Below are 13933 nucleotides of genomic sequence, written 5' to 3' on the forward strand. Positions count from 1 at the left end.
CATCAGCTGTCGCTAGAGGAGTCAGGCATGTTTCGAAGGCATAACAGAACACTAATCCAATAGGCCTTCCTGCGAGAGAATTAAAATAAAATTTCAAGCAGCGGGGCACAATGAGTACGAACACAAACAAGACGTAACAATAAGACTGCAAAATTAAAATACAAGTACAAAAACAAACAACAAGAGGACGAACGAAAAAGCCTTTTTTCTGGCATAGACAAACAATAAAACTGCAAAAATAAAATACATGTACAAAAGTACAATTAGTTACAAAACGAGAAAATAACAAGAATACTATACAGGAAATTAACCACACAAGGGGACGAACGAAGAAGCCTTTTTGCTGGCAAGGACGAAAGTGTAGTAGCAGCGCGTGGAGGCAGTCTTTTCAATAGTGGTAACCACGTGTAAAGGAATTTTGTTTTATAGGCAAGGAAGAGGGAAGGAGGAGGGGGAACACGCGGCGAAGAAGAGGAGGAGGGGGAGGGAGAAAGATTGAAGAGGTTAAAGCAAAGGGAGAGAGTACCGCATCTTCAATATAATAATATTAATATAAAAAAGGGGACCAGAAGTGGATCGAAACGACGAATATATATATGTAGGGGGGGTGCTGGACAGATGTGGTGTTTTTACACCTTTCTGCAATAGAAGAGAATTTCTTCTCCCCACAAACTGCAGTGAGTCTGTCTATACAAGTTGGAATATGTCACAAACCTATTTCAACTAACCTCTTTAAAGGTGAAACAGTTACGTGCTGAGGGTGTCACATCAGGCTGTAAAACAGCTCTGCAGGTGTTTCAGCCTCTTCCACTGCCCAGTGCCACCCACTGATGTACAACAGTACAAGCTTTGTTGAGTGTGACTCTGGTCCTGAGGATATTTCTGGTGGCTCTACTCTTCTCCCTTCAGCCAAATGTTATATAGTTTGCTTTCTCAGTGGCTTCTGACAATTTTCTGCCAAAATCTTTTCTTTCTTTTGCAATTAGTTCAAGACTCTTGAGCCCTGAGTGAACCCTGGTTCCAACAACTCCACTAACACCTTATCCCTACAGGAAGGCATTCTGCCTCCCATCCGTTTCACCCAACCAATTCTATTTAGTGTCTTTCCAGAAGGAAGCATTTTCTATGTTTGCTTCCCAGAGAAGTGTCAACACTAGAATCTTTACCAGCTTCTGTTATTCGCACCATAAGACAATGTTGGGCCCTTTTATGGTGAGAAGTGATATTTCACAAGAAGACTTTTTGAGATTAGTGTTGTGGAGGGAGTAAGTAGACACTGGGTTTTTCCTCCCAAAATGCATGGTGGTACATTTGTCCACAGCCAGCTTGAGTTGCCAGTCCATGATCCACTGCTGCATTGTGTCCAGGTCTGATTGCAAGAAAGATCTATAGTGTACAGGATCTGTCCTCTTTACTTCAAGGTACAGCTTGATGTCATCTGCATATTTCAGCACTGTGGCATTCTTTAAGTTGGCATCTATGTCATTAACATATGCAACAAATAAAAGGGGGCCAAGAACAGATCCCTGTGGTACACCAGATGTCATCTCATAGGGTGAAGAGTGCTGTCCTAGAACTGTGACAACCTCTTTTCAGCCGAAAATAAAGGACTTCAACCAGTTATGGAGTTCGTCTCTTATGTCCAATACAGAGAGTTTCACCATAAGTCTTTTGTGTGGCACAGAGTTAAAAGCCTTAGCAAAGTCCAGGTAAACAACATCCACCCAGGATCTGCCATCAGTGATTCGGGTAATGTCCTCAAGAAACTCGATGAGTTGATTACAGCAGCTGGAGTTAGGAATAAATCCAAATTGTGACGGCTAGATGAGGCTGTGAGACTTCCAGAAGTTCTAGAGGGTTTCCCTGACACAGGATTCCATCAGTTTGGCAATGCAGCTAGTAAGACTAATGGGGCAATAGTTGACAGGCGATGTGCGGTCGCCTTTTTTGAACAGAGGGATAACACTGGTAGTTTTCCACTGCTCTGGAGTAACACCATTGTCAAGACAGAATTGGAAGAATAGAGAAAGTTGGTTTAGAAGAAAGTACCCACTGCGTTTGAGAAGTAGGTATGTAACACCATCGAGATCAGGAGAGGCATAGTTGCATTTGTTCTTAAGGTGGCGTTGCAGCATTGCTGGTGTAAATTGCATAGTAGATATAGAGTCCGGTGTCAGTGGTGATGAAGGTGGAACATTTTGGTCTTCGACAGTAAAGATGCCTGCATAGCATCCAGCAATGATTTCTGCACATTCTTTGGGATTGCCAGTAATCTGTCCTGTGTGGGGATTGCGAAGGGGACCAACTGGAGAGTGAGGTCTCTGCTTTGAGTGCACATACTTCCAGAACACTTTGTTGTTAGGGTTGGTTGCAATGCGTTGTTCAAATTCAAGCACTGCCTTTTTTGTCACCTGTTTGAGGTGGTTGGCTGACCTGTTGCACTTTTTCCAGTTGATCTCTGATTTGTGCAATTTGTATTCCTGTTCAGCATTACAGCAATCTTTCCTGGCACATTGGGTGTTTTTTTGGGGGGCTTATGTAGCACCGATGCTGCACATGCCGTCCATATTGAATCCAGAATGTTCTGAAGTATATGCTAGAGGCATAAAATTTGAGCCAGTTTGGGCATCGCAGCTTGGTACAATAAGAGTTCCAGTCTGCTTTATTCCAGTCAAAGAGGGCAGTTTGAAGATGGTTGTGGTTTTTGTTACAACCAATCAGAGACAAGTTGGCCATGATCATGGAATGATCAGAGTCACCTAAAGGTTCTTCAGTAGTGACACTAATAATTGCATCAGGAGAAGCGGTAAATAGCAGATCCAAAGTGTTGTTACCCCTTGTGGGGGAGGTAACAACTTGGGACCAATTTGAATTCAGCACCAGTTCAAGGAAATTGTCTGCACTTTGCAGCCAAGGCTTCCCAGTCAATCTCAGGGAAATTGAAGTCCCTCGCAATATAAACATAAGTGGCTGTTTTCATGGCAGCAACTTTGAGGATATCAAAAAGTAGAAGTGTTGACATGGTCATGTGTATATTGCAGAAAAATACTTCCTGTTGAGATTGGTTCAAATCATCACAAGGAATTGCCGATTGGTTTGAACGAACGTAGACCATCACACCCCTACCATTCTGTTGGAATGTGTTATTCCTGAAGACTGGCATAGCAGCAATTTTGTCAACCGAGAGAAAACAAAAGGCATAAAACCAAACCAATTTCAAATTTTTTTTAATAAATGGTGAAAGTTATGAATTATTTCTAAAACAGCAGATATTAATTTCTGCAGTAAGAGTTTTCCTCTGGGAATTCCCTTCCAGAAGCTGTTTGAAACCTGAGAGAGTTACATCATGACCATTCCTTAATAGTCCTGAACCATAAAATAAAAACATCAAGAATTTAAAGAAAAGGTGACCAAAAACAGCTGGACAAAAATTCAAACCATTCCTTAAACATCATCTGCAGGGGACAGCAGTGAGAAGGGATGTGTAGAAAGACTAACTTGGTCCCAGTTTAACCCTTTTGATACCAACCCACCTAAAACCAGCCTTGCTTCTTCTATGATACAAATTCTCGTTTTAAACTTATCTAAATTAAAACCATCAAATTTTGATTCTGATTTCTGTTCCAAACACCAGCTTAATGATGACAAAGTCATTTTACTAAATTCTTCATCATTTTCAAAAACAAATTGAAACAACGTTTTGTCATAGAGACAGAGAGGTGTAGATAGACTGAGTCCACTTGCAGTGGTCATCTAAGCAGACTCTGCCCATTTAACCCAAGTGGAACAGCTTCCTTACAGACTCAAATGTTTGAACTGGCAACAAGTTTGTATCTTTTCCAAATAAATCATTTTGCTTTTCCTTTATTCATCCCTTTGGCATTTAAACTGTCCATCCCTGGCCTAAACACTCTACCTGTTTCATGTCCAAACTGGTCAGATCTGACATGTCACACCAACCTTACAGTGTCATTGTGAAAATAAACAATCACATCATTGAAATCTTAATGCCATGAGATAAACCATGATTAATTCAAAACAATGGGAGGAGACCGACTGAGTCAAGTGCTTCAACATCAAAATAAATAAACAAATATCAAATGGAAATTGTAGTTGTGATAACAGTGCCGGTGGCACGTAAAATGCACCCACTACACTCATGGAGTGGTTGGCGTTAGGAAGGGCATCCAGCTGTAGAAACACTGCCAGATCAGACTGGAGCCTGGTGCAGCCTCCTGGCTTCCTAGATGCCAGTCGAACTGTCCAACCCACGCTAGCATGGAAAGCAGACGTATGATGATGATGATGATGATGATGATGATGCATGTGAACATTCAAGAGAGGAATCTGAACAGTGCAGGTTTAAAACATTTTGTCCTTGTGTGGCCGTCAGTAAAGAGAAACCTGCTTAAGGTGAACCAGGCCGAAACTAGGGCAGTGATCAGGAGAGAATGGTGTAAGGGTCCAAACTGTATCAGGGATTAGTTTATTCTATAAACAACATAAGAAATATAAATGGAACGTCAATACTGCAACCAGTGCAGACTAGCAATGCACCACAAAGTGTGAAACTGCACGGGAGCCTTAGTGGAGTGAGAAGGAATTAGTCTTTGAGGTGAGACAAATAATAAGAGAGAGACAAGACAGGACCTTGGTGGAACATTTATGATCCTTCTCCAATGACTTTGCCAGAAATAGATAGAAGATAAGTTAGTATTTGTGTAATAGATTCAGAACCTGGGAGTCGAGGTACCATTGTCGCATGGTTTGGGGAAAGATGATGCTTGAAAAACTGCTAGTCATACTGACAACAAAAGGTTCTTAGAAAAAAATAATTTCAAGAAGTCCATGTAAAAAATTAGGTTCTATATGGCATTAAGGCAGTAAATACAGAGAATTTGGTGGGAATGCAAAGAAATCAGCCAAGAAATCAGCCAGTTGCAGTGCTTTTGGAGCTGTTGACTTACAGGAAAAGTTAATCCCAAGTAAATTGAGAATTTTACAGATTAGAAAAATTAATCAAATAAACTTCAGATAACTGCACTGGAAGATGCCTTTTAACACAATGTATGACATACTCTAGAAAAAGATTAGTAGCAGTGATGAGAAGAAACTGATGGCGTATGACATATACATCCGACACATGCCAACTATGGATAACAAGGTATTGAAACAATAACCTTAACTATGTTGAGTGTGTGTGTGTGTGTGTGTGTGTGTGTGTGTGTGTGTGTGTGTGTGTACACAGTAGAACTTTGGTTTATGAATTTAATTTGTTCCAAGAGGCCATTCACTACCCAAATTTTTCCTAAACTGCAACTATTTTTCCCATACCAAATTCAAGAGAAAGCACAGCAAATTCAAGCAGGAATGTGCACTGAGTGAAAGCAAGACATCAACTGATGCTCTCCCTGTCATATTCCCACCTCGTCACCAACCATATTTGCCGGATTGCATGTTCGTTGCTCAAGACACTGTTTGTCAACCGAAATGTCTTATGTTAAAAAAATTATTCATAAATCAATTTTTTCATGATGAGAGGCATTCATAAACTGAGATTCCACTGTATATAAACACACACACATACATACGTAGATATGTGTGTGCCCGTGCTAGTAGGGTGCCAAACACACCATCCGAGCATGATCGTTGCCAGAACAGCCAACTGGCTTCCGTGCCGGTGGCACGTAAAAGGGCACCATTCGAGCATGATCGTTACCAACGTCGCCTTACTGGCACCTGTGCCTGTGGCATGTGTAAAAAGATTCATTGCCAGTACCACCTGACTGGCACCTGTGCCGGTGGCACGTAAAAAGTACCCACTACACTCTTGGAGTGGTTGGCATTAGGAAGGGCATCCAGCTGTAGAAACTCTGCAAGATCAAGATTGAAGCCTGGTGCAGCCATCTGGTTTGCCAGCCCTTAGTCAAAATTGGCCAACCCATGCTAGCATGGAAAGCGGACGTTAAACGATGATGATGAGGATGATGATGATGATGTATTTATGTATGTATGTAACTGATACAAGAGAGGATGTGTAGGGGCATCAATGCTAAATACTTGATGTGAAAATCAAGTTCACACGCTGCCTGTCAATATTGTCTGGTCATCACAGAAGACATAAACAGGAACAATAAATTATAGAACAGCTTAAAACAAAACAGATTTCTAATCCTGAGATGACACGAAGAGTTTTATGAAAAAAAAATCCATGAGGATCAAATCCTCAATTGACATAATCCCTAGTTTAAGTGGAAGAATATTGCTGCATTTAAAAAAAGAGAAATGAGAAACAAATTTAAGGAGACTATTCTTCTATCCCAGAGCTGTGTTTACCATTTTATTAACCAGAAAAAAATTGTCAGGAACGAAATTGTGCGATTATTTTATCTTTCAACAAATTTTCCATAAAAGGAAACAAAATGTGAGACACTTCCTATTATTCTAAGAGCAAGACTGAAGCTTGTTTCTGATCTTCTTTCTCTTGTGGCACAACCATAAATCAATGCCTGTTTGTGCTGGTCTTTGTTCCAATTTGGAAGACATTTGTTTTTAGAATCAGTCCTGCTTCTTTACTCCCCTCCTCCAACCCAAATCATGAAAATCCTAAATAAATTCCACCACCCTAAACTATTACCGTTCAAGGAGCACCCTGTTAATAGAACACACACCTAACTAGACCACTCTACCGGAACTACAGTGACCTTTCTGTGGAGGGATAAACTGGAACGATGCAAAGGATCGGAAAGAAGAACTTCAAAGAGAAACACTCAAGTTTAGCAAAAAAAAAAAAAGACTACTACTAATAATAATAATAATAATAATAATAAATTATGTTTTAAAAAGTTTGAAGTGTAATAGAAGAAAAAAAGAAAATTTCAAATTAGACAAATAAACAACATTACAAATATAAAAGGATAATAAAAAACAAACAATCATTATTAATTATTTTTTTTAAATCAAACAAAAAGCACATTTTCCAAAATAACAAGCAAAAGCATTTCTCTTTGAAGAATTAAACGTCATTAAGAATAACCATTTTAAGTATGAAATATGTGTATGCTCAGAGTTCCTAACTGTGGGTAGTTTAGTGATAGTGGAGAAGGGAAAAAAAGAACTAGATTTGACCGTTTTAACGAAGCCAGGTTGAAGTCTTTAACTTTTCTGAAGAAGAAACCCAAATTTTTATTTTAACCAAGTTGAATAAAGATCATACCAAATTACCTCCCCTTGCATAAGTCTCCGTCTTAAAACGAATTTAATCTTATTTGATACCCAAACAAGTTTCTTTCACAAACTAACGCTGCTCGGTGCAGTAAATATTACCATTTTTCATTGCAAAGATATTTTCACAACAAAAAATTCCTAATCTCCAACAAAAACTGCATCATTTTACTGATGGGAAGAATGATTCTCATTTTAAAAGACATTAATTGTAAAAGCTGTTTTTCCAACAAATTGTTTGGATTTAGAAACCCCCAATAAAAATAAAGTTTTTTTTCACAAAAACTATCAATTCTTCAAATACTTAAAAATTTAGAAAACTGCATCATTAGGAAAATTTTATTTTATTCTTAATTCATTAACAATCCACATCTCAAATCTAGAATACTGGAATCTTTATTAAATGGATAGATTTAGGGAGCTGGTTAGGGCCCAACACCACTTGTTTACAATTCATATTGAAGGGTCCCACGAGCTGGCAGAATTGTTGGCACACCGGGCAAATGTTAAGAATTCAAATTCTGCCAAGGTTGATTGTGCCTTTCCTCCTTTCAGGGTCAATAAGATACCAGTTGAATTCTGGGGTCAATGTAACCAACTTAACCATTGTGCCAAAATTTAAACAAATTTTAGGAACTGAATGAAGCATACACAATACAAATGACTTTTTTCCAAGTTAAAGGAATAAAAATAATAATCGTCACTTCTGAATGATGTTTGTTTCGTAATTAAATTGGGGGAAATTCATGTTTTTCATTTGTTTACTGTAACTGATAATTTAAAAATCAAGATAAACGTGGGGGGTGGGGAGGCACCAGAAAGATCACTGTAAACAGAGAACATACATGTTTTTTTTTGTTTTCTCTTTTTTTTTCATAAAATAAATAATTCTTACAAACAAATCAACTAAAAGTAAGAAAAAAGTTATGTTTAATATTGGTTTCTATGTATGTATAAAAATGTTACAATTCAGAGACAATATACATACATACATATCGACTTACATTATACATTCTACAGTTTAATGTAAGCAGTGATAACAACAACAAATAAACAAAAAACTATTCTTAGAAAAATATTTTTTCGTTTTTTTTTTCAATTTATGAATTTTATTTGCTATTTTTGTATATTTGTCTTGATTTATTTACATTTTTTAAAAAATTATTCTTTTAACTTTCTTTGTGGAGGAGGGCAATGGAGGTAAATAGATAAAAAAAAAAAAAAGATGGTGACGTACCTTTAAAAAGCATTGAGGCCTTACTGTCTTTGGTTGAAGGGTTCTCTTGGAGGGCAGGCACAAGTTGGCGCAGAGTTTCAAAGCCTCTCTGAAACATCAGCATAACCAGATAGAGACAGGGTGGATCGACAAACAGTGCAATGACCCAGAACAACAACAACAACAATAACATCATCATCATCATCATCATCACAAACCAAAACAAATCTTTGGGAAATGTACTAGCAATGGAATTGGTCATGCAGGCATTACATGGTGATGGTCATGTTGGGAGGAGAGAGGTGTTTTTATTTGCAACAAAGAACAATGCTTCCATATACAGTAATTACTCGCCATGTCACGGTTCACCGATCATGTAAGTGTGAGAATCTGAGAGAGAATATTTACTCAAAGCCAGGAATTTTTTGAATCCAGGTGAAAAAATCACAGGTAAAAAGTCATGGTAATAAAGGCACAGGGGTTCTGTGATCGTCACATTGATCACAACAGAGAAAGTTGCCATAGCAATACCTGCTCAATGGCCTACACAGAGATGCAAAAAGTGTATGGAGGGGAGCGTAGGAGGTGCACACAAGTGTGCGAGTGGTTCACACGTTTCTAAGAGGCCACAAAAATGCCAATATTGACGAATATTTTGGTACACACACACACACATTTCTCAGACAAGAAGACTAATCTGGCACCAATTAAATAGACTTACTGGTATTGCGTTTCGACTTTGCCTTTCATCCTTTCGGGGTCGATAAATTAAGTACCAGTTACGCACTGGGGTCGATGTAATCGACTTAATACCTATATCTGTCCTTGTTTGTTCCCCTCTGTGTTTAGCCCCTTGTGGGTAATAAAGAAATAGAAATAGGTATTGCGTTTCCCCAAAATAAGACCCAGTCAAAAGTGCATTAGCTTGTTAACAAGACCATGTGCTGTTTGCAAAAGGAACCAATTACTGCAGCTCAGTTAAAGTCTGCAATAAGCACATTGAGTTGACTCCTTTGGCTTGACCCCCACCTCTTGGCTTGACCCCACCTCTTGGCTTGACCCCCCTCTTGGCTTGACCCCACCTCTTGGCTTGACCCCCCTCTTGGCTTGACCCCCCTCTTGGCTTGACTTCCTTGTCCCCCAGTAAAGATGAGTACAAAAAGAGAGAATTATTCCATGGAGTACAAGAAGAGTCACATAACAAGAATCTTCAGCTTTCTGTAAGGAGATGTTGGATCTCCGAATGATTCAAAGATGGTGAGCAGAGTACGATAATCTCAGCAGACAAATGGACGAAGGAAGTGCTAAGAAGCACAAGCATGGATCCGGTCGACAACCGTTATTTTTGGAGCTGGAAGATGTCACTTCGGGATGGATTGCTGACAGAAGGACAAAGGCTTTGGTTGTACATAGGGCTGATATTCAAGAATTTGCTCTTACAATAGCACCACAGTTGGATATACCACCAGAGATATTCAAAGCATCACCTCATTGGTTGGATAACTTCCTTCAGCGATACGAGTTCTCTCTAAGAAGATCAACAACACTGTTCAAAGTGGAGGATGCTGAAGTGATTCAACGTGCACTTGCATTCAAGTCCTTCGTTGAGGGCATTGAATTTTCTAAATACAATCTCTCTAATATAATTGCTATGGATGAAACCTCAGTATTTATGGGCCAAGGATCCAAATCGACAGTTGAACAGACAGGTGCCTTGTCAATCTACACTGCCTCAATGGGTTACGTAAGTTCAAGAGTTACTTGTATTTTAGCAATTCCTCTTGATGGAACGGAAGTCCCACCTCTTATCATCGCAAAGAGTAAAACAGAGGAAACAGAATGAGTTTTGGGCATATATGTCCTTGAAACGGAAAAGGGTTGGTGCACAGAAGTTGTTATAAGAAAATGGGTTGATTTAACTATGCCACTTGTTTTACATGGTTCTCAAAGAGGTCTTTTAGTCTGGGATTCAGCCACTGCTCATCACGCAAAAGATATGAAAACCTTCATTTCTGAAAGAAGAATTGACCACACAATGATTCTCGTGGGAATGACTCCATATCTACACACGTTAGATCTTGTAATAAACAAGCCCTTCAAGGATTATTTGCCGATGGAAGTGAATGAATATGTCGAATATAGAACCGAGAAAAATCAGCGTGGTAACTTTGTCAAATGCAACCTCCAAGAAGTCGTGAATTGGGTGAAGAATTCATGGAATAAACTTACCGACAGTTGTGTTGCCAATGCATTATGAGCAGGGTACTTGGACAAAAAGTGTTCATTTAAGGAAAGTTATATTGCCAAACATGAGAGATTGGGGTCCATGATTCTACAGGAAATGGTTTTGCAAGAAATTCAGGGTTTCGATGATTTGTGACGATGTTCCAGAAGAGGATGAAATGTTTGTACTTGACTAAAAACAATAAACAAATAAATAAACTTTTGATAACTAAAAACATGGGTTTCCTTTTTACAATTTTTTCCTTTTACACAAGGACATGAGACCTCTTTGTCTTTCTTGGATTTTTTCCACAAAAATAAGACATCCCCTGAAAATAATCCCTTTCTTAGATGCAGAATTGATATATGACCAGATCTTATTTTTGGGGAAACACAGTAGATCAGCACTAGGAAATATTTCTTAGGTAGAAACACATGAGAGCGAATAGGGGTGGGGCAGGTTTGCTTCAAAGATAGGCATTCACTGCCCGTCTGGCTCCTGTGCCAGTGGCACATTAAAGCACCCACTAAACTCTTGGAGCGGTTGGCGTTAGGAAGGGTATCTAGCTGTAGAAACCGTGCTTGGCACAGCCTTCTGGCTCACCAGTCCTCAGTCAAACCGTCCAACCCCTGCCAGCATGGAAAGCGGATGTTAGATGACGATGATGATGATGATTTTGAACAAAAAGTAATGTAAAAGAAATAAAATGACTGAGAAACAATATTTAAAGAAAAAAATAAAAGAAAAAGCAACAAGTCCTGGTTTTGTTGGGGAAGAAGACATTTGTTGAGTGAAGCGGATTCCATGTGATCCTGGAAAGGAAAATGGCAAATGCAAAGGGAGTCGGAGGGGGAAATGTATTGAAAGGGGAAGAATAGGAGAGAGGAGGGGGGAGGGGGATGAGGAGGAGGGGAGCGAGAAGACAGACAGACAGACAAAGAAAGAAAGAAAGAGAAATTGTGAGTGCAGGTGGGAAAAGAACATATGGCATGGAATGGCATGGATGGCAGGACCTGCAAAAAGAAAAGGACTGGTTGTTAAGAGAAGGTTAGTGGTGGTGGTGGTGGTAGTTGTAGTAGTAGTAGTAGTAGTAGTAGTATAGTAGTAGTAGTAGTAGTAGGTACGTTAGTGTGTATGTGTGTGTGCTTTTGTATTTATGTGTTTGTTGTCACTGATGTTGCTTAGCTCCTAATCAATGAAACCAACGATCAAAGACGTTCCACTCATGACCATCACATGTTAATCTATCAAAAAATAAACTGTCCCAACATGTCCCTCCCCTTTCAGAGAGGATAGGGAGATTGGCTTGCTATTTCTAGCAGACCAGGCAACCACATAGACAATCCCTGGTTTTGTGTGCTTGTGTGTGTGTGTGTGTGTGTGAGAGAGAGAGAGGGTGGAAGAAAGAGAGAGGGGGAGGAAAGAGAGAGAGAGAGAGCGGGAGAGAGACCTAATTCAAGCAGGGTTATGATCATGGATACTCCATCCATGACTTCCTCACCTTTTTCTGTTTTACACAATTTTTTTGTGTCCTTTGTTTATTAAGACAAAAAAATGTGAAGTGAGGGAGATCTAGCTGCTCTTTCAAGCAAACTGAGTCTCTCCTACATTCGCTCCTAAAGTGAAGTGTCTGAATGTGGTGTGTAATATATGAGTAATGTGTGTGTGCATGTGTGTGTGTGTGTGATGTACAAGTAGTATATGTGTGCGTATGTGTGTTTGTGCGTGTATGTGTTTCTCTATGTATGTGACAGTGAATAGTGAGTTGTGTTTGTGATGTGTATGTATACACACACACACACACACACACACACACACACACACACACACGTGTAATGCAAGTGTGGGGGGTTAGGGGGTCAGGGAGTGTATAGAGGGTTGTTTTCTGTGCTACAGTGGATGTGTTAAGTCTCTATGCTATGTGTATTCACACACACACACACACACACACACAGCCAGCTCCCCTTTTATACATCCAATGTCATTAAATGTGGTTGTCATGACGGGTGGAGGGGGGGTCCCACTCTAACTCACCCCCACCCCCTCACCCCACCCCACACACATTTCACAGTTGCTGTCCTTCAATTCTATTCACATCCAATCTTGATAGTCTGAAATCCCAGGACCTTTTTGAAAAGAAGACAGGAAAAGGAGGGAACCTTTATCAAGGAAGTAAGGGGAGATGAAAGGGGAGATGAAAGGGGGTAGTGAAAGACTGCAGTATTTAAAGTGTGTCTGGTTGATATGGTTTTAGGTGTATATAGACAGTGAAGTTGGTGGTGGTGGTCGTGGCAGCTTGTTGTCAAGTGACTGCTCAAGTGGAGGTCAGAGTGAATGTGGGACACAGATTGTGTAAGCCACAGGAATGTGTCTGTCCCATTCGCAAAAGTGTGTGGGGGGGAAGGGCGATTGGGGAGGGAGGACTGTCTGCCAATGACAGTCTCTCCTAAGGATTGTCTCTCTACAAACAGTATCTCAAAATAACTTCAATCTCTTCAAGGTGTCAGCAGTGAATCTGCTAAACTACAGCAACACCTCCCCCCCCCCCTCTGACACCCCCCCACCATCATCACTATAACAACCGATGCCCCATTCATCCCTCAACACCATCATCATCAGCAGCAGCAGCATCACCGCCATTTCCATCTTTTTCACTTGTTTCAGTTGTTAGGCTATGGCCATGCTGGGGCACCGTCTCAAAGAACTTTTAGTCAAACGAACCAACCCCAGCGTGTTTTTTTTCTTTTTAAGCCTGGTACTTTTTCTATCGATCTCTCTTGCCAAACTGCTAAGTTATGAGAACATAAACACACCAACACCAGTTGCCAAGTAGTGGAGGGAGGGGTCAAAGACAGACACAAAGACACACACATACATACAACAGGCTTCTTTCAGTTTCCATCGACCAAATCTACTCACAAAGCTTTGGTCAACTCATTGCCCAAGGTACCACGCAGTGGGACTGAACCCGGAACTGTGTGGCTGGGAAGCAAACCTCTTACTACACACCCACACCTGCACCACACACTTACACACCACCACCACCGCTGCCGCCACTCATTTATGCTTCTCTCGGAGACCAAGTTCTCATCCTCAGACAAAACCAGTGAATATTTTTCAGTCCAGAAAGCAAGGAAAATGTCGAGGTTCCATTTGAAGAGAAAACCAATCTGAGAGTTTAGGAAAGACTTTGGTAGGTTGAAACCTTCCATCACCTCTGACCCTATTTTATTGAGCCCTGTAGGGTTGATTACCAACAGAAACTAAAT

General features: G+C 40.1%; 1 protein-coding gene across 1 annotated transcript in view; it reads right to left on the reverse strand.

The window, feature by feature from the left end:
• Positions 1-13933, reverse strand: part of LOC115215836 (transcription activator MSS11) — a 68864-nt gene that overhangs the window by 15729 nt on the left and 39202 nt on the right. The window contains exon 4 of the mRNA XM_036505698.1: positions 8462-8549. Within this exon, the coding sequence (XP_036361591.1) occupies positions 8462-8549 (88 nt within the window). The remainder of the gene's footprint in view (positions 1-8461; positions 8550-13933) is intronic.

The sequence above is a fragment of the Octopus sinensis genome, linkage group LG9 (assembly GCF_006345805.1).
Source record: "Octopus sinensis linkage group LG9, ASM634580v1, whole genome shotgun sequence".
Lineage (NCBI taxonomy): Eukaryota > Metazoa > Mollusca > Cephalopoda > Octopoda > Octopodidae > Octopus > Octopus sinensis.